Raw genomic sequence first — 22045 nt, 5'->3', positions numbered from 1 at the left:
CTGGATACAACAGAGCCTACAGAGCAACTTTCTGGTGGTTAAATTGACAATCAGGACCATCCAAGAGACAATAACAGAGCTATGCCCCATCAAGCCCAAAGGGCCAGACAGAACCTGACCAAAACTTACTTCCAGGAATAATGAGCTGGGCTTGGACATCCTCGCAATGTATAACTTCCTCTAGGCTATATAATAGACAGCTCCTGGGATTGGCCCACAGGAGTGGCATGGTGGCTCAGTGGTTAACACTGCTGCCTCACAGCACCAGGGATCTGGGTTCCATTTCAACCTAAGGTGATAGCCCCGTGTGGAGTTTGCATGTTGTGCCTGTGTCTGCATTGGTTTCCTCAGGATACGCTGGTTTCCTCCAACAGTCCAGAGATGTTAGGAGGTTAGGCCATGCTAAACTGTCCTGCAGTGTCCAGGGATGTATGGGCTAGGGTGGATTAGCCATGGGAAATGTTGCATTACAGGGATAGGCTTGGCTCTGGATGGGATGCTGTTTGGAAGATAAGTTTGGGCTGAATGGTCTCTTTCTGCACTGGAGAGATTCTCTGATGTGGACTTGGTTATTTCTGCAGTCCTTGAATTTTTCTGTTGCTGAATATCCAACTGACCGTGTGTGGTTTCTTCAAAGGACCCTACTTTAAAGTATCTGTACATTACAAATCCATCTCACCGTTCAGGAGAAAGCAGCAGGCAGTGATGAGGGGGCATGAACATCACAAGATACTGAGGTTGGGTGGGTTTTAAGGTTTCAGTCAGCAAATGGCCTCCATGTGTCTCTCAGTCCCTCATGCTGGTGACAGTTCTGATGAAGGGTGACCAGACTGGAAATGTTAAATCTGTTTTCTCCCCATAGGTGCTGCCAAACCTAATGAGTCTCTTCAGCATTTTCTGTTTTTGTCTCATGATAAGGCAGCATGTTGGGAATAATTCGGAGGCCCACCTTCTTTTTAACCTTCAATATTACGATTCGATGTTACAGAATTCATGTAGTCTGCTCAATTAAGCATCTGAAAGAACAGCATTTAACCAGTAAAAGGCAGGGCTTTGTGCATGGCTCACTGTGTCCTAGGAGAGAGTGGAGATGTGAACTGCCCGTTATCCATCTCCCAGCCTTGGGTGGCAGTGCACTCTCTCAAAAAGCTGAAAGATCATCCAAAGCATTGCCTGCAAAGATCCCATCCTCTCAGTCACAAGGGGCATGTAAATGTGGGTGATCTGTGCAGGGTGGGTCCTACCATCATCACTGCACATTGCTCAAAACCTCAGTGTTGTCCAAATTAAAGTCAACCTTGGCTGCAGTCAGCAAAGATCCATGAAGTCTGAGACTACCACTCGGATGAGGAAGGGGGAGCTGCTTGTAAACGATGAGCATTGCTGGGCCATTCCAACCTTTGTCATCCTTAGGCTGTCTGACCTCTCAAATGGGTATGAATTAACCAGATCCAACAACCACAATGACACCAGAGCAGACATTTTAAGAGAGTGTGAATGAACATTTATTTATAACAGCGCAGAAGTACTTTCAAGGATGTGTCACCAGTAGCATCAAAGTGCACTTAGTCAGATATTTCTTTCCTTGGGTCACCATGCTGAATCCTCCTGAAGCTACAGAGGAAGGTAGCAATTCTCCCAGTCAGATATTTGATTTGCTGATGAATAGGAAGCTGGACAGATTTGGGGCAAGAGCAGATGATCTCACAATTGAAGACACAGTCAGGGTCACACAGCTCTTTGTGGTGTCCAACAGCTTCAACACGAGTGAGCAGGCAGCATCATGATAGAACATCTAAGTGGGGTAAGTCTACCAGGATATACTGGAAGGAGATAGATTCAAAGAGCTGATTTCAAACATGATTCACTTCAGAGAGAGAGAAAGAAAGAGCCATCAGCAGTTAACTTGAAAAGAATTGATGTCCACACAATATTGGAGTCTGAAAGAGTGAGCTCCACAAGGAGTTTAGATTACAGTAAGCAGAAAACAAATTGTCAGTTTAATACAGTTTTTTTTAATATTCATTTGTAGTGATGGGTGTCACTGGCTGGCCAGCATGTATTGCCTGTTCCTAGATGCCTTTGAGAAGATGGTGATGAGCTGCCTTCTTGATCCGCTGAAGTCCACCTGCTGGGTATTGATCCACAATGCCCTCAGGGAGGGAATTCCAAGATTTTGACCCAGTGACACAGAAAATATATTTCCAAGTCAGGATGGTGAGTGGGGAACTTGAAGATGGTGGTGTTCCCACATGTCTGCTGCCCTTGCCCTTCTAAATGGTAATGGTTGTGGGTTTGGAAGATGCTGTCTGAGGATCTTTGGTGAATCCTGCAGTGTGTCTTGTATCTAATACACACTACCGCTCCTGAGCCTTGGTGGTGGAGCGAGTGGATGCTTCTGGGTGTAGTGTTGTTTCACAGGAATAGATCGAGAACCCGAGGTTGAGTTAGAGCCAAATGAACAAAACTGAGAAGAAGACGCAGTCAGCTGGACAGAACCCAAACAGATTTAACCAGAAAACTAAAGATGGACAGCAGACTAAAAAAGTGAAACCGTATTTGGGACTCCCACTGAAACAACAATGGGAAGTACATTAGAATAGTGGTTGATTTTAGGACAATTGTTTACCCACTGAAAATAAATTTTTACTCTAAAATTTCACATTTAGGGTGTCGCTAGAAGCTGTACCCCATAAGAAGTGTCTCTTGAATCAGGCCTTTTCCTGTATCTTTCCCCTCTGTGTTGTTCCAAGTACGGACCCCAATCAGGGGCTGGTGCACAAGCTGCAGATATCTTCTGTGAAGGAAAAAGCAAAATGTTACATTTCTACCGGATTTTAACCAGGTGCGTAGCCTCTAACTGGGGGAATTGGAAACAAAATCCTGCTTCTTATGAATTAATCCTGATTTTAATGTAATGAGGAAATCACATTTGGAAGTCCAAGTGGTCCCATTGTTTCAGTGCTGGGCTTTGTCATGATGGTTTAATTCATCCCTGTTCCAGGATTCCTGACCAGTCCCGCAGTCCTAGTGACAGCTTCTACCTGTTCATGAAATGCTCTATATTTAAAAGAAGTTGAAAAGTGTGGTGCTGGAAAAGCACAGCAGGCCAGGCAGCGTCCGAGGAGCAGGAGAACCGACGATTCAGGCATAAGCCCTTCTTCAGGAATGAGGCTGGTGTGCCAAGTGGGCTGAGATAAAAGGTAAGGGGTGGGGGGGTGGGAAAGGCACTGGGAATATGATAGGTGGAAGGAGGTGAGGGTGATAGGCCGGAGAGGGGGTGGGGGTGGAGAGGTTGGGAAGAAGATTGCAGGTCAAGAGGGTGTGAAGTTGGAGAAATCTACATTTATCACCTGCACCTCCACACACATCATTTACTGTATCCGCTGCACCCGATGTGGTCTCCTCTACATTGGGGAGACAGGCCGCCTACTTGCGGAACGTTTCAGGGAACATCTCTGGGACACCCGCACCAACCAATCAACCGCCCCATGGCTGAACGCTTTAACTCCCCCTCCCACTCCGCCAAGGACATGCAGGTCCTTGGCCTCCTCCATCGCCAGAGCCAGACCCTGGCCACACGACGTGTGGAGGAAGAGCGCCTTATCTTCCGCCTAGGAACCCTCCAACCACACGGGATAAATGCAGATTTCTCCAGCTTCCTCATTTCCCCTCCTCCCACCTTATCTCAGTCCCAAACCCCGGATTCAGCACCGCCCTCTTGACCTGCAATCTTCTTCCCAACCTCTCTGCTCCCACCACCTCTCCGGCCTATCAGCCTCACCTCCTTCCACCTATCATATTCCCAGCGCACCCCCCCCCCCCCCACCTTTTATCTCAGCCCGCTTGGCACACCAGCCTCATTCCTGAAGAAGGGCTTTTACCAAAAGCGTCAATTCTCCTGCTCCTCGGATGCTGCCTGGCCTGCTGCGCTTTTCCAGCACCACATTTTTCAACTCTGGTCTCCAGCATCCTCACTTCCTCCTATATTTAAAAGGACCCAAGCAGCAGTTGGAATGGCTGTGTCCTAGTTTCCTTGGGAAAACGGAAGAATGATGGCATAAAGATATGAGAAGGCTGCCTTCAAACCCCAGTCCCAACCCTCAATCCCAACCCTCAATCCCACCCCTTTCTGACTCATTTCCCAACATTCGAGGTGATGGGGGCTAGAAGGGAGGGATTGCTCCCCATGGAGAGAGCAAGGGGCCAGCTGCCTTGTTGTGGCTGGAGTTTGCAGAAGCAGTGAGCAGCAGTAGGACACTCCTGAGCACATGGAGACAGCCCCCAGGTGGTTTAAACTCCTAGAAAGGACAGGAAAAGTAAAGCACAAAGCACCTACAGGTGATAGTCCCAACTTTCTGTCTACCCCAGTGTTCCCCCGCACAGCACAGTCAGAACAAATTCCTCTGCACCTCCACTCTTACAGTCTCGTCTGAACATTGTTGCAATGGGGAGGGAAAGTACATTAAATATATAAAATGTAGTTTGTAAAACAATATCTCAGCAAACCAGTTGGGAAACAGCTTGCACTGAATCTAAGACTTTGTGATCAGAAGAATTTAACTGTAACATTGTGGGACAGGAGCTTTAATGGAGGAATGACTGCAGTATCTTGAATTTCTCTATTTCATATTGTCAGCACTTTACTAGAGGACAGGAGTCTTAAATCCAAACAAATGGAAGATAACAGTAGGTCAAAGGAGCAGTACAAATTGATCTGTTGCGAAGAAGGCTGGTAGGCCGAAGGCCTCAGAGGATGCTAAGTCAGACAATTGGGAGTAAGAGATTGGTCGGGAAGGTAACCAGCAAGACATATGAAAATGACTGAAGTTTTTCTCTGGATATGACAAACAGGGAATAATTTTTGAAAGTTAAAATAGGCACATTATGGACAGAGTCGAGATTAGAGTGGTGCTGGAAAAGCACAGCAGGTCATCTGGCAAAGTTCGGGCAAAAGCCCTTCATCAAGATGAGGAGATGCCTGATGAAGAACTTTTACCCGAAACGTCGATTTTCCTGCTCCTCAGATGCTCCCTGCCTTGCTGTGCTTTTCCAGCACCACTCTAATCTTGACTCTGATCTCCAGCATCTGCCGTATTCACTTTTGCATTACAGACAGAGACAAGTGTTACAATGGGCCATGAGGAAACCTCAAAGAGCTTAAACAAATATTTTGCATACTTTAACACAATAGAAAATATAAGAAATGCTTCTGGACATGATGAGGAACCAAGGATTAAACTTTGCCACGAATATATGTGTATCTCAATGCTGGGCTAAACTCAGATACAAAAAAGGAGGCAGCTATCCTGCTCCGGGTGCTCGCCTTGGTGAGATGTACAGCCATTCAACTTCATGCTTGACTTTGGTGGGTACAGTGTACAGTATGAGAAAACAAGACCATAGGCACTTCTCCCCAACAGTGAAGGACAATTGTTTCCAGCTTAAGGATAACTACACCACAAACATGGCATAAGGTCAGGAGGCAGGATCTCCATGAATAATCAGAATGGGTACAAATTTGATTGAGCCTGTGCTATTGGTTTCATTCTGTGCCATGCTCTGGTTGTCTAATCAATCTAACTGACGTATTCCTCCAACCCCAGAAATAAATAACTCATTTAAATTTGCAGGCAGTATGAAGGTCTTGTGTTACCTGAATGAAAGCAACAACGTGGGTTGGTCACACCTTGCTTGTTTTCAGCCCATTACAATATTATCCCGCTCAATTTGCATGCATTGACAATATTTAAATAATGGAATGAATATAGATTCAGCACACAAAAGCGTAACAACATAAATAGTTGTTTATTTATTTTCTCAAATTTTCTGCTGACTTGCTGAAGGAGCAGTGTAAATTGGGAGACTAATCCATAAGAACAGAAGAACCAGGAATGGATTATTCAGTTCCTCAAGCCTGCTCCATCATTTAATATGATCATGGCTGATCTCATCTCTGTCTCAACTCCACTTTCCTGTGCTCCCCATCAACTTTAATATTCAATACCTCAGCATCCACCACACACTGAATTCCACAGATTTATGACTCTTTAACAAAAGTAATTTCTCCTCATCTCTGTTGTAAATCATCTACTCCTTATCCTGAAACTATGAACCCTCATTAGATTGCCCCACATGAGGAAATATCTCTGTAAACCTCACTGAAATTTATCAACATGTTTCTTTACCTGCCACAAGGTGGAGCCCTCAGCTTGGACAACTCTCACTACGGCCACAATAGGGATCCACATTATACAGACGATGGTCATACACCAGCCCACTGCTATTGCCCAGACAGGGTATTCAACAGGTCCATATTTTGGTGAGGTAAACGTTGTCAAGGACCAGAACAAGAGAACCTGTTTAAAATGATTGCACAGAACAAAATCATAAGCTAAATGAGATTGATTCTCTCACCTTGATTGTTGAACAATACTGAAAATAAAACATTATAAAATTACATAAGAACATACATCTCAAAACTGGGCCATTCAGCCCAACAGATCGATGCCCAGGAGAGTGTTTAAGTTCCAAGCAATCTCCCACTTCTTTCCATCTAACTATCTGAACAAGCTTTCTTCCTTTCTCGCTCATGTTACAATCTGGCTTTCCTTTAAATGTTTGCTATTTGCCTGAACAGCTCCTCATGTTAGCACATTGCACATTCTATTTGTTCCTTGATTAAATAGTTTTATCCTGAATTTCTTCCTTACTTTATAAATGACTAACATGCAGTTGTGCCCCCTGTGTGTACACCACACATCCTAAGCTGTCTAAGACTGTAGAAAATGCAATTGATCTCCAAGATATCACACCGCTTAGAAATGCACCATTTTGCTTATGAACTCCCCCTTGCCATTTGGACTGCCTCTTACTACACAATGCCCTGGTTAACAACTTGGCTATTCAGCAAATAATCTTTATCCCATCATCACAGGTAGCAAGTACTTGTTGGATAGCATTCCTATCTGTGGAAGCTCCTTGACTACCTCTATCGTAACTTCCCTCTATTGTACTCAGTAACACATTCCACTCCCTGATTCTCTGCTTTCCTCTGAGTTGTGACTGACTCTGGAGAAAACTGACTATTCCTCATAATGCCTCACACAGAGGAGTGTCCATACTACTGAAGTGGACAGCCACAGTAAAGATATGTTACTGAGGTATGGAAATGTAGGAAGCCTTGTTGTCTACGAATTTCTGCTGAAAATGTGCTTCTGGAAAAGCGCAGCAGGTCAGGCTTATGCCCGAAACGTCGATTCTCCTGTTCCTTGGATGCTGCCTGACCTGCTGCGCTTTTCCAGCAACACATTTTCAGCTCGGATTCCCAGCATCTGCAGTCCTCACTTTCTCGAACGCCTACGAATTTCAACCAACCACAGTTCCAAACCTCTGCCAATGCTAAAGTTTCTAATTGACATTTATTTGATATTTTAATCAGTCATAATTTAGTTAGTAATAATGTAACATCTCCTTACCACCATCAAACACGGGGTGATAAGAAACCAACAAACTCTCCACCAGAGCCAGAAAAGCCAATTCCTTTCCCCAATCATCATCTCAATGTCCTTGATGAATCGGTTTGTCCCTGTGAACAAGGAAGCAGAGAGACACCATCACTCGCTCTGTCCTGTCTTCAGGGTGGCTTGTTTACTGTTGAAGTTCATCTTGTACAGGGTGTCACTGATGAACAGGTTAAACCAGAGAAGAGATTGCTCAGGATTTCAAACCAGGGGAGTAACTTGTTCCCTGTCACCAACCCAATTATTGTGAAAATAAAATGTTTGTACACACCCTGAAGAAGTCTCTCTAAGAAAGGCTCATGGTTCTGATCTGTACGGAGATGGACTGACACCGTTATCAGAATGGGTGAGCTCTAAAGGGAGTCCTGCGCAGAGATGAAGGAAGGAAATTGGATTTAAGTAGATCACAAGAAACATCACAAATACAAAAGCCGTTTTGTTTTCTCATCTGTCTTGATGATTGGGAGGAACTGAATGAGTTCTATAGTAAGCAGCAGTTAAACTTGGGATGAACATGTTTGAACAGTTTCCCTATCAGGCACAGACAAAAAAACTCACCCCAACAACAACCAGCTGTAACATCGCAAAACAAAGAGTTGAAGTGTGGTCAGTGCAGGAAGCTCTGGAACTACTAAAGGACAGATCTTTGATAATTGGAGTGAGTGCACTTTTAATCCCATTGTTTTCCCATACGAAGAACTATCCAAATCATATCATTCAATTCATTTGTCTTGTGTCTTCTGAAGAACAATGAAGACCTGTGTGTTGGCAATTTTATCTGAATTATTTTGTATTGTTTCAGTTCTTTCCCAACTTACCATACAGCCAGCTTACACCCATGAGTTCCAGCAGTGTTATTATAATGGGGACCCATCCAATACAGAAATGATCAATTAAATGCATCCAGTAAATTCCAGCCTGAAATTACAATAAGACATGAGCTCTTCAGAAAACACAACAGGTCTCATACACAAAATAGGTGATTCTTGTGATATAAAAGTTGTGTGCTTCTATTCAGGTACAATCTGAGCTTGACTAGGACCTCAGGCTCTGTATTTAGTAACAGGAGATGTGGCAGAGTCACTCAGTCCCACAGTATCATTGCACATTATCACACAAAGGGTAAAATAACTGCTATCAAAATCACAGTCTTTCTTTATTTCTAAATAATTTGAAGTTTTTGGCTTCCTAGTTATATCTAGCAATACATGAAAACTCAGAACAAATTATAAGAGCAACTTACCTGTGTTACAGTCACAAGGCCAAACAAATAAAACAACATGCAAATGCCAATTGTCAGACAAAAGCGCTTCGATCGCAGATATTTGGGAAACCTGTCCAGCAGAATGGTTATGACTTTTTCTGGGAAAATGAAAATTGTTATATGCGATCAGTAATTAATTAATAACTTATACAGTCCCACAGAAACCCAACCTGGAGGTACCAAAGCTCAGAAGATCGCAGGGGCAGATGGAGTCACATTCCATTTTATTATCAGTCTACTGTCAATTATTGGAGAGATTCTAAGGCTGTCAATCCTTTACAGCAGTCAAACCTGAATATTATCACAAGCCTCATTTGTGTTAAACATATTTTCACCAAGAACAGAGATTTGACAAAGTAGGATCTGAGTTCCATGAGAAACAATTAAAACCTGGACAAATATGACCTGAGTAGGGGAGAGAACATAAATTTCTAATGGGTAAATCATGTCTAACAAAACTGATTTGAACATTTTGCAAGAATTAACATGATAGATAAAAGAGTACAGATGGACTTCCAGAGACATTTAACTGAATATGCTCAAGATTCCACTCAGAGAAATGTAAGTACATTTCAGGAGGTATATCTCTGACACACATCAAAAATTGATTAGCAAGAATAACAGATAAGTACTGCAGCTGGTTTGATGTGACTTCATGTTTTCAACAAATATCTCACACTGGGTTTTGCATTTTTCACCAGTGACCGAAGTGAATAAATGCAAAGCCATATATTAAAGCTTGCTGACAACATTAAGTTAGGTAGCACAGTAAGTGGTGCTGAAAATTGCAAGGAGTCATTATTAGATTAAGTGAATGGGATTGAGCTCAATGAGGCAAGTTTCAATCATCGCCTTTGGACTCAAGATGTATTCATCCCAGTAATCTTTAAATGATGAGGTAAGTAAGAAATATAGACGAGAAGCAAGGTTCAAGAGTGCAGACAAAAAAAAATCATAAAAACATAACAGACAGGTACAAAAAAAAATCTGCAAGTTTAATCAAATCTTATCTTTTATCTCAATGGGTTCAAATAGAAAGCAGTAAATGCTATGTTACAGTTTGACCACAACTGGAGTTTTGGGTACAATTCTGTATTCTGCTCCTCTGGAAGGATTATATTAAACTTGAAGGAAGTCCAGCGAAACTTCACCGGATTTAGATCAGGGAAAAAATAAATTTTATCAGAAAATTTCAAAACTGAGATTGATAGACTGTATTAGACAAGGATATTATTCCTATACTCCTGTACAAGAGTAGTGGAAGATGAGGATAGTTGGGATAGGATTAAAGAGAGAATTGGGAGAGAGCAATGTGGGAATGAGACTGAGTGTGACTGTGTGGGAGGAATCCTGAGAGGGAGTAGTGAGGAGGTTTCAGATCATGGATGGACAGCTGAGGGCGGCACGGTGGCACAGGGCGGCACGGTGGCACAGGGCGGCACGGTGGCACAGGGGTTAGCACTGCTGCCTCACAGCACCAGAGACCCGGGTTCAATTCCTGCCTCAGGCGACTGACTGTGTGGAGTTTGCACATCCTCCCCGTGTCTGCGTGGGTTTCCTCCGGGTGCTCCGGTTTCCTCCCACAGTCCAAAGATGTGCAGGTCAGGTGAATTGGCCATGCTAAATTGTCCGTAGTGTTAGGTAAAGGGGTAAATGTAGGGGTATGGGTGGGTTGCGCTTCGGCGGGTCGGTGTGGACTTGTTGGGCCGAAGGGCCTGTTTCCACACTGTAAGTAATCTAATCTAATCTGTTACATGCTATTCCTGCCACTGTAGGATCTTCAGGACACTATATTTTGTCTTGGGTGATTACGTGTGTATAGAGTGTCTCCTGGTGCTCCATTTCAGGATTGCTTAGGATTTCTGGGTCTGTGTGAAAACTGGAGTCACTGTGGATGGTCAGGCAGGATGAGAGGTATCTGGGTCATACTTTACAGAAGGTAATCATCCCATAGGCACTGAGGGGTCAGTATAAAAATCTGATACCATCGAGATGAGCAAGAAGAGACAGAAAATTCACAAGTCCTTGAGGAATGTGCCACTCCCAAACAAATGTTCCTTGAGAGACTGCTGGGAGTGCACTATGCATGGTACACTGAGAGTCTAGACTGTTGAAACTTTATTGCTGGAACAGCACAGCAGGTCAGGCAGCATCCAGGGAACAGGAGATTCGACGTTTCGGGCACAGGCCCTTCTTCAGGCCTGTGCCCGAAACGTCGAATCTCCTGTTCCCTGGATGCTGCCTGACCTGCTGTGCTTTTCCAGCAATAAAGTTTCAACTTTGATCTCCAGCATCTGCAGACCTCACTTTCTCCTCTGAGAGTCTAGACTCCCATACAAGGACTAATTAATTTGTTGACCCATTTGGGGAAATGTTTGTCAGTTATAGGATGTTAGAACAAACGTTTTTACTTGTGATCTCTGTTGCCATTGGTTCAATGCTATTTGTACAAGGTAAAGTTATGTAAAATTTCAATATGTTAGTAGTCTGGTTTTTCAAATTGTAGCATGATATTTTATGAAACGTATGAATGCATGTTTGTGAGCAGCTCCACACATGCGATTGTTTCTGTGGAATTCATTGTTTCTATTCAGAATGTGAGCTGAATGTGTGGGCATGGAAATGCAATGAATAAGAAGAGTATATGAGGGTCCATGGTGTATGGGTATGGCTGATGTGTTGATATATAGTGTTTGCAGGGTCACTAGAATGGAGTGGGTGGTTTGATTTGGCATGGATGGTATGAAGGGACATGGTGGGATTAATTTCAAATAGACGACTGGGGCCGTGGGTTCAGACATGAGTTGGCATTGAATTGTCATGGTGCAGTTGGAAAGGAGAGGAGTGAGCCCAAAGGGCTGAAAGTACAATCAAACAACAGGATGTATCCTGAAGATCCAAGGATAATCTTTTAAAAGGGTGTATCACAACACAGGGCAGACCACATGGCCACCTCCAATCTGTACCTGGACACAACAGACCTGAATTCACCTCACACCAATCCATCCCAGGATGGAAACAATGTAATTCTGGGTACTTCACACTGAGGTGAATGTGCCATGGTGGGAGATTTCCTGAAGAGAGCGATGTATCTTGTTAAAAAACAATCTATGCCATTATATGGTCCAAAAGGAAATTGAGTAAAGATGGGAAAAGGAAAAATAAGAAAGTGGGCGGCACGGTGGCACAGTGGTTAGCACTGCTGCCTCACAGCGCCAGAGACCCGGGTTCAATACCCGCCTCAGGTGACTGACTGTGTGGAGTTTGCACGTTCTCCCCGTGTCTGCGTGGGTTTCCTCCGGGTGCTCCGGTTTCCTCCCACAGTCACAAAGATGTGCAGGTCAGGTGAATTGGCCATGCTAAATTGCCCGTAGTGTTAGGTAAGGGGTAAATGTAAATGTAGGGGTAGGGGTATGGGTGGGTTGCGCTTCGGCGGGGCGGTGTGGACTTGTTGGGCCGAAGGGCCTGTTTCCACATTGTAAGTAATCTAATCTAATCTAATATATGGAAAGCATTCAGAAAATTCAATTTGGATCACTAATAGCTGTTTATAAAGGAACAGTGGATCAGCTAACCTTGGTGGTTTTAGTGACCTCCTACAATTTGTATGAACTTTATTGTTTTGGTAAACATATTCAAAAAGTTTTTGCAACAAATTTTCAAATTTACAAAAAAAAAGGTATTATTATGTGAGCTTTTCTAAATGTTGGGGTGATTTTCTCCGAATTTTAATGTAGCTGTTAGCTCATTTAAAGCAGCTCCATTCTCCATTACAATGTTGAGCAGAGAATTGAAACATATCTATGTCTTGTAAATGTAGAGAAAGAGGAGAATGGGTCTGGCTGGGTTACTCTTCGGAGGGTCAGTGTGGACTTGCTGGGCCGAAGGGCCTGTTCCCACACTGTAGGGATTCTAAGTCTAAGTCTATATCTACAAGGACATTGAATATTCATCAAGAGGAGTTTATCAAATTCTTTTGTGATTCAAAGGCAGAAAGAGAATGATTAAAAAATGTCATTCTTACCTAAAACTGCAAACAGACTGTCGATTGCCAATGTGACCAGCATGAGGAAAAATAAAATGGACCATAAAGGTGCCCACGGCAGCTGTACAGCAATCTCTGGATACGCAATGAAAGCCAAACCAAAACCTAAATGGTGGATACATGTGATATGGTAAAAGTAATTGTGCTGCAAGGAAAGAATAAAGGTCCCTCTACTTCAACCAACAATGTACCAGGAAACCATTCTCAAAAGAGTGACCATTGTGACAGTTTCCCTTTATTAATTCACCTTGGGACACCCTTGAGTAATATCATCAATTCAGTGCCAGATTTGAGTTGTAGAGATATCTCCAAAATGTTAGCTTCAAAGTGTGCATGTTTCAGGCCATGGAGTGGCAGATACAGTTTAATTTAAATAAATATGAAGTGCTGCATTTAGGAAAGGCAAATCAGGGCAGGATTTATACACTTACTGGCAAGGTCCTGGGGAGTATTGCTGAACAAAAAGACCTTGGAATGGAAGTTCATAGTTCCTTGAAAGTGGAGTTATAGGTAGATAGGATAGTGAAAAAGGCATTTGATATGCTTGCCTTTATTGAATATCGGAGTTGGGAGGTCATTGGTCAGGCCATTTTTGGATTACTGCATTCAGTTCTGGTCTCCCTGCTATAGGAAGGATGTTGTGAAACTTGAAAAACTTTCAGAAAACAGTTACAAGGATTTTGTGAGGGTTGGAGGGTTTGAGCAAGGGTTGGGGGTGGTGGGGGGGGGGGGGGGGGGGGGAGGGTGCCGGGAAAGAGGCTGAATAGGCCGGGGCTATTTTCCCTGGAGTGTCAGAGGTTGAGGGATGAACTTATAGAGGTTTATAAACTCATGAGGAGCATGGATAGTTTGACCAGCCATCATCTTTTCCTCAAGGTGAGGGAGTCCAGAACTAGAAGGTATAGGTTTAAGGTGAGAGGGGAAAGATTTACAAGGGACCCATGGGGTTATAACACAGAGGATGATGTGTGTAAGGACTGAGCTGCTACAGGAAGTAGTGGAGGCTGGCACAATTACAACATTTAAAAGGCAATGGGATGTGTATATGAATAGGAAAGGTTTTGAGGGATGTTGGCGAAATGCTGGCAATTGGGCAAATGGATTAATTTCGGATATCTGGTCAGCATGGATGAGTTGCACCAAAGTGTCCATTTCCATGCTGCTCAGCTCTATGACTGTCGATGACTTTATTGTGATCAAAACAAATTGAGACTAATTCTGAACTGAACAATTTTTTGTGAGCAATACTAAATTCTTGGACTCAATTTTAAAGGCAGCTGAAGCATACTCAGATCACCCACCATTTCTGTTCATTGTGTAGCAGCCAGCTCATTTATGTGGTGCAGTATTACTCTCGATCACATTGGACAGTCAGCATTATCTACCCTGTCCATCAACAGTTACCCTGTTTGGAAGTGTTTAATTCTACTTAGAGACAGACCCACTCCTCAATGGTCAGGTTTATTATTACTGCACAAAGTGATGTTTGAAAAGACCATTACCTCTGCATTAGTTCCCAGTAATAGTTTAACATTCCACAGAAAGTACAGGAGTTTAAAAAATACATGGAATGTCTTGATGCATTGGAGACAAAATGCCTAGCCAGAAAGGTGACTGAAATATACTGAGAAAGCAGTGGGAGAATCAGTACTTGGATTAATTCCCAGATATGGCTCCAAAAATATGGATCTTGTACAGGAAGATCTGACACAAATGTCCTAAGTGAGTCTACCTCCAAACAACATCTTAAAAATGTTGACTCATCAATTCCTCAAGTCCACACCCTTGCCAACCAGTTACACTTAACCCTGATTAAGACTCAATGATAAAATCCATATATTTTACTCTTTTAGTCTCATCTTGTTAGAAATCTTGCAGCTGACCAACTAATTTGGAGTTATTCAGACTGCTGAACAAAATGCCTTATAAGTAAACTCCTGAAGCTCTTCCTTAAAGCGTAGCCAGTTCTCCAAGTTAAAGACAGGTTGGTCCAACACAACTTATTTTCCTTTCAAATTTCATGACTATCCTATAAGTACCCCAGAGATTACAACAGCTCATTCCATTATTACAGCCCATGCTTTGACTTTTTATAGCTTTAGGGATTATATACACACCCAGTAACTCTCTAATAAACTCATTTGTGATACATTTTCATCCCTAACCCTCGACGTGGCGGTTTTTTAAATCACCTCCATTCAGTAAATGACCATTACTCAGTTGAGGCACCTTCTAAAATCACTTGATTGTGACCAAAGCTGTCGCTTTAGTGGTGTGTTGTCAAACTTTGAAAACTCATGGTAACTTCACACAACATCCATGTAAATCAATGCCATAGTCTTCAAGAACAGAGGAAAGAGGGAATGATATTTAAGAACTTCTGCGCATTAGTCTCCACTTAATGAATAAACATGTCACCAATGTCTTGAATGGTTACAACACACAAGGAAGACACACAGTCTGCCATATCTGGAAGAGCAATCCATCTTGGTCATACTTCCTTGCCATTTACCCATCACATGGAAATTATTGCTCTTCAGGTAATGAGCCAATTCTCTTTTAAAAGCCGTGGTTGAATCTTTCTCTCAAGCAATACCTTCCAGATTCTAAACACTCGCTGTATAGATACCTTTTCCTCAAGCCACCACTGCTTCTTTTGCCAATTGCAGTGAATTGGTGACCTCTGGTTCTTCATCCTGATACCAATAAGAACAATTTCTCACTATCCATTCTCTCCAGACCCCTCATGACTTGGAATATACTGATTAAGTATTCAGTTAATCTTCTCTTCCCCAAAGAGAGCAGGCTGGGTTTCTCCAATCGATCCATGTTACTCAAGTTCCTTCTCCCTGGAATCAATTCCTGTGAATTTTATTGGTATGCTCTCTAATACCTTCACATCTTTCAATAATGCTTCCTAAAGTCTTTCCAAATGACCAGTTGTGACCATAGCAGTTTTCCATTCAGAAAACACAGATCCTATTTACTTTTTTGCAACCACTATCTCAGCCTGCTCTTCCAGCTTCAAAATTATGCATATTTACCATTCAGGTCCCTCTGGTTTTGAGATGGTCGTTGCCTGGCACCTGTTTGGTGTAAATGTTAGTTAAACATATCAGGCCAAGCCTGAATAGAATCAAGGTCACACTACATATGGGATTGGGACGGAGGAGTCACAAATAATGGTGAAATTCTGTGATCAACAGTAGACATCTCCACTTCTGCCCTTCGATGGAGGGAAGGTCACAGATGAAGCATCTGTGAAGATGGCTCGTGTTACGAATTTCTGCAGCTAGGTCACATGCTGGTTCCAAGACTGCCACAACCTTACGTGCAAGGCCATCATGGAAGCTAGCATTATGGAAACATGTAAAGACTAATAGGTTGGAGAAGTGAGCAACCTTTTATTTTCCTGCTGTATAAAATGTTCCATCTGTAATGAAGTTGGTGAGGTACCATGACTATATGCTGGGCAACGTACTGTATAGTATAAAAGAGGTACAATTTCCCTACAAACTTTATCATGTTCCTGTGAAACTTGGAACTCCTATCACCATAATGGAAGCCTAGAAAGCCAGAGCTATCACACTGAGCTGAAGAACTAAAATTGCACAAATTGCTTTTATTGATGTAATTTGAATATCAGATCATACTGTCATTTATCAATGTTGTTTCAAACCATTTATGCCTGAAGATTCAATGACTGTTGTTGCTTTACTAACAAATCCTCATTGCAACCCTGAACAAAAAACGTCAGTTAACCCAAGACCTGCACAATACCCACCTACAAACCACCCCAGCCCACAACTCAAAACATTTTGAGTCCTAAAGGATAGCCCCTCAGTTGGACTTTTACTTAACTAAATTAGCGAAATTTTCTCGTAAGACACCACAATATTTAATGGAACTCCAAACCTCTTCAGGACCAATCTCCTCTAATTTGTGAAAGTCAGTTTAGTTCATTCTGCAGTTATAATCTAATCAGATCCAGACTGTGCCAACAGAATAGAGAGGTTGTGGTTTGGTGAAATATGAACATGTGTAAAAGGTGCCGGAGTCATCCATTCTGCCTCATGACCCATCGCTGCCATTAAAAAAGATCATGCCTGACCTGCCTGTTACTTCAATCCACATTCCTGCACAAACCAGATAACCCTTTCACCCACTGCTTAACAAAAATCTATTGAACTTGACCTTAGAAAGTATGCAGAGATATTATCTCTACCACGTATTCATGGAGAGTTCCAAAGACTCTCAATCCTCTGTGAGAGCGACAAAAAAACCCCACATATTTTAAATGGGCACACCTTATTTCTGAGACAGAGATCTAATTTCTTCCATGAAGACCCATCGAGACGTTAAATGGTCAGACCAGCATATACAAGCCTAGCCTGTCCAATTGGTTTCATACACATTCCCGGTATTAGACTGATAAGATTACTCTACACTGTTTCTAATGCATTTACCTCCTCCTTAAATAAGTTGCCTGTACACAGGCAATATCACTAATGCTCTGCATAACTGAACTATAATCTTCCTCCTTTCGTATTTAATACCCCCCACAATAAACTATAACATTCTATTAGCTTTGACAATTACCTGCTAAGTCTGCATATTAGCTATTTTTGTGATTCATGCAGTAGGACCTCTGCATTTTTGAGCTCAGAACGCCTTCACCAATTGGATGAGATTTTTCTTGGCATTTTTCCTGCCAAAATGGACAATCTTATATGTTCCTACATTTGTCACATCTTTGTCAACTTACTGATCCCATCTTTATCTTTCTGTAGCCTCCTTATGTCCCGTTCTCAATTCATTTTCCTACCTATTATAACAATACAATGGATTGAAGAGGTGTATTTTGTTCTGTTTTTAAATGAAGAAAGATTGAGACAGCGATACCGAACAGTTTGCTCAAAGCTAATAAAATGAACAGCTTGTGAGGTTGTGGGTTTTTTTCATGTTGGAACAACAGAAACAGCCTGAATGGGTGGGGTCAAGCTCCCAGAGAACCAGGATTTTTAGTTTTAGTTTCTCAGGGGCAGTTGCTGGGCTCTTGAACCTAGATATGGAAACTGTTTTGTCTCTCGCTGTCAAAGATAAAATCTGGTGGGGTGGGGGTGTTCTCTTCCTGCTGCTACAATTGCATTAAAGTCTACTATTTACTGAATTTACCATTTCCAAGGGTATCTTTGTGGGATCTTACTACATGGGAACAGTTTCTGTTTAGTAATAAAATAATCTCTTATTCTGTTAAGTTTTCCAACAGAGTTATCCCAATTTCTTCTTTCATTTGTTATCTTTTAACTATAGCTAAAATAAAGTCTGTTTTGCTTCAAGACTCATAGTTTGACCATTCAAATTGTATTTGAAACTCAATGCCTGGTATTTTTGCCTTTAAAATAAGAAAATTAACAGAGTGAAGGCTATCTTTGTAATATTTTTACAGGGTTTGGTCTGGTCCATAACAAATTGGATCTCTTGTCTGGATCAAAATCTCTAATGGTGTTGACAATTATTGGACTCAAAGACAGTTTTTTAAATTCAGTTAGTTTAAATAGGGTGTGCCTTGTGTAATGATGGCTCTTTCAGTCACCAAGAGTTTCCGGATGGTGGAAGAGGTTACTTTGGGAGTTTTACAGAAAAGCAGCAAGGCAAAGCTTTTGAAATAGCCACAAAAAGCTGTAAATGTGTGTCTGTGAGGAAAGGGCAAACTTTTGAACTTCAGAGGTTGGAACTGAAATGGCAGAGGTAGAGATGAAAGACAGGAGTATTGATGAGTGATGGAGAACAACCCCATCTTACCTAAAGGCCCAGTGAAGACCTGTTTAAATATGTCCGAATATTGCCTAAATTTGCCGAGAAGGAAGTGGAAGCCTTTTTCATTTCATTTGAAAAAGTCGTTAAACATTTGAAATGGCCAGTGACCATGTGGGTATTGTTGATCCAAACAAAGTCAGAAGGTAGAACCAGTGAGGTATTTGCATCACTATCAAAGGAGAGTATAAGGTGGTGAAAAAAACCATCTTAAGTGAATATGAGCTAGGACCAGAAGCCTACAGGCAGCATTTTAGGAATCTAAGGAGAGAACCTGGTCAAACGTTCATAGAGTTTGAAAGGATCAGACAAAGCAAACTTTGATCAGTGGGTAAGAGCATCGAAAATAGATCAAGTATATGGCGCTCTTTGAGAGATGATTATTTTGGAGGAGATCAAAACTTTACTTCCTGAAGTAGTGAGAACTCATGTCGAAAAGCAGAGAGTTGAGACTGGCAGCTTAGTAGCAGAAATGGCAGAGGATTATGAGGTGGTTCATAAATCAAAGTTTGGCTTCCAACATCAATTTCAATCTGCGAGGGAAAAAAATTGGGGAAAAGAGACATCCTCATGTAGTAAAGGAAAAGACGACCATAAAGATAGTGCAGTTTTTTTACCACAGGGTAAAATGAAAACCCATGAGGGTGGGAAAAGAGAATAATAAAAGTTCAGAAGTTTTCATTGTAATGAAGTAGGCCACATGAAATCACAAATCAAATATGAAGGTAGGCTAGCCAGTAATATTAGAAATGATAGTAAAAGTTTCTTTCAACACATAAGAAACAAACGACAGGCAAGAGTAGACATTGGGCCACTTCAAACTGATGCTGGAAGCCTAGTGATGGGAGATAAAGAAATAGCAGGAGAACTTAATAAGTACTTTGCATCAGTCTTCACAGTGGAAGACATGAGTAATATCCCAACAATTAAAGGGAGTCAGGGGGCTGAGTTGAGTATGGTTGCCATTAAAAACAGAAAGTGCTGGAAAAGCTAAAAGGTCTTAAAATTGATAAATCTCCTGGCCCCAATGGGCTACATTCTAGAGTTCTGAGGGAGGTGGCTGAGGAAATAGCGGAGGCGCTAGTTGAGATCTTTCAAAAGTCACTAGAGTCAGGGAAAGTCCCGGATGATTGGAAGATCGCTGTTGTAACCCCCTTGTTCAAGAAAGAATCAAGACAAAAGATGGAAAATTATAGGCCAATTAGCCTAACCTCGGTTGTTGGCAAAATTCTAGAATCCATCATTAAGGATGAGGTTTCTAAATTCTTGGAAGAGCAGGGTCGGATTAGAACAAGTCAACATGGATTTAGTAAGGGGAAATCGTGCCTGACAAACCTGTTGGAGTTCTTTGAAGAGGTGACAAGTAGGTCAGACCGGGGAAACCCAGTGGATGTGGTCTACCTAGACTTCCAAAAGGCCTTTGATAAGGTGCCACACGGGAGGCTGCTGAGCAAGGTGAGGGGCCCATGGTGTTCGAGGTGAGCTATTGGTATGGATTGAGGATTGGCTGTCTGACAGAAGGCAGAGAGTTGGGATAAAAGGTTCTTTTTCAGAATGGCAGCTGGTGACAAGCGGTGTCCCGCAGAGTTCAATGTTGGGGCCGCAGCTGTTCACATTATATATTAATGATCTGGATGAAGGGACTGGGGGTATTCTAGCGAAGTTTGCCGATGATACAAAGTTAGGTGGACAGGCAGGTAGTACTGAGGAAGTGGGGAGGCTGCAGAAGGATCTAGACAGTTTGGAAGAGTGGTCCAGGAAATGGCTGATGGAATTCAATGTGAGCAAATGCGAGGTCTTGCACTTTGGAAAAAAGAATACAAGCATGGACTACTTTTTAAACGGTGATAAAATTCGTAAAGCCAAAGTACAGAGGGATCTGGGAGTGCTAGTCAAGGATTCTCTAAAGGTAAACATGCAGGTTGAGTCCGTGATTAAGAAAGCGAATGCAATGTTGTCATTTATCTCAAGAGGGTTGGAATATAAAAGCACTGTTGTGCTACTGAGACTTTATAAAGCTCTGGTTAGGCCCCATTTGGAGTACTGTGTCCAGTTTTGGTCCCCACACCTCAGGAAGGACATACTGGTACTGGAGCGTGTCCAGCAGAGATTCACACGGATGATCCCTGGAATGGTAGGTCTAACATATGAGGAACGCCTAAGGATCCTGGGATTGTATTCATTGGAGTTTATGGGCGGCACGGTGGCACAGTGGTTAGCACTGCTGCCTCACAGCGCCAGAGACCCGGGTTCAATTCCCGCCTCAGGCGACTAACTGTGTGGAGTTTGCACGTTCTCCCCGTGTCTGCGTGGGTTTCCTCCGGGTGCTCCGGTTTCCTCCCACCTGCAGGTCAGGTGAATTGGCTATGCTAAATTGCCCGTAGTGTTAGATAAGGGGTAAACGTATGGGTGGGTTGCGCTTCGGCGGGTCGGTGTGGACTTGTTGGGCCGAAGGGCCTGTTTCCACACTGTAAGTAATCTAATCTAATCTAATCAAGGGGAGATCTAATAGAAACTTACAAGATAATACATGGCTTGGAGAGGGTGGACGCTAGGAAATTGTTTCCGTTAAGCGCGGAGACTAGGACCCGTGGACACAGCCTTAGAAGTAGAGGGGGTAAATTCAGAACAGAAATGCGGAGACATTTCTTCAGCCAAAGAGTGGTGGGCCTGTGGAATTCATTGCCGCAGAGTGCAGTGGAGGCTGGGATGCTAAATGTCTTCAAGGCAGAAATTGATAAATTATTGATGTCACAAGTAATTAAGGGCTATGGGGAGAATGCGGGTAAGTGGAGTTGAAATGCCCATCAGCCATGATTGAATGGCTGAGTGGACTCGATGGGCCGAATGGTCTTACTTCCGCTCCTTTGTCTTATGGTCTTATGGAATTACCAGGAGATGGTCATTTGTGGGTAAGAAAAACTTAAGCCAAAAAACATTTTATTGGCCTGGACTGTCTTTGGATGTGGTTGACTTTTGCGAGACATATCATATATGTCAGGTAATTGGAAAACCTTAGGCAGAGATTAAACTAGCACCCTTATTACCCATTCCCTCTCTAAAGAAACACCACACACTGGACAAATGAATGACAGTGAGAAGAGGGATGGTTAATACAGGACTGAAGGTGTTACACCTCAACGCATGCAGTATAAGGAACAAGATAAGTGAGCTTTAGGCGCATATCGAAAAAGCAGGTATGACAGGATGGGTGTCACAGAGACCTGGCTGCAAGGTGATCAGGATTGGGAGATTCAAGGATATACATCCTATTAAAAAGATAGGCAGGTGGACAGAGGGAGTTGGCTTGCCTTATTAGCAAGAAATAAAATTAAATCAACCATTAAGAAACCAAGTCAGGTCAGATGATGTAGAATCTGCGTGGGTAGAATTGAG

General features: G+C 42.6%; 1 protein-coding gene across 4 annotated transcripts in view; it reads right to left on the bottom strand.

Annotated features, from left to right (window-relative positions):
• The window catches only part of LOC148148847 (sodium- and chloride-dependent neutral and basic amino acid transporter B(0+)-like), a 96281-nt gene that overhangs the window by 4899 nt on the left and 69337 nt on the right, over positions 1-22045 (bottom strand). For all 4 annotated transcript variants that reach the window (XM_087992207.1, XM_087992210.1, XM_087992211.1 and 1 more), the window contains 6 exons: positions 12812-12937; positions 8767-8885; positions 8342-8441; positions 7479-7588; positions 6189-6359; positions 2690-2797 (listed from right to left, as the gene is read on the bottom strand). In XM_087992207.1, coding sequence (XP_087848333.1) covers positions 2690-2797; positions 6189-6359; positions 7479-7588; positions 8342-8441; positions 8767-8885; positions 12812-12937 — 734 coding nt within the window. The remainder of the gene's footprint in view (positions 1-2689; positions 2798-6188; positions 6360-7478; positions 7589-8341; positions 8442-8766; positions 8886-12811; positions 12938-22045) is intronic.

Source organism: Chiloscyllium plagiosum, unplaced genomic scaffold, assembly GCF_037043375.1.
Source record: "Chiloscyllium plagiosum isolate Xiang-an unplaced genomic scaffold, Cpla_swu_hap1 HiC_scaffold_11, whole genome shotgun sequence".
Lineage (NCBI taxonomy): Eukaryota > Metazoa > Chordata > Chondrichthyes > Orectolobiformes > Hemiscylliidae > Chiloscyllium > Chiloscyllium plagiosum.
The sequence above is the reverse complement of the archived record's forward strand: the minus strand, read 5'-3'. Positions and strand labels throughout refer to the sequence as shown.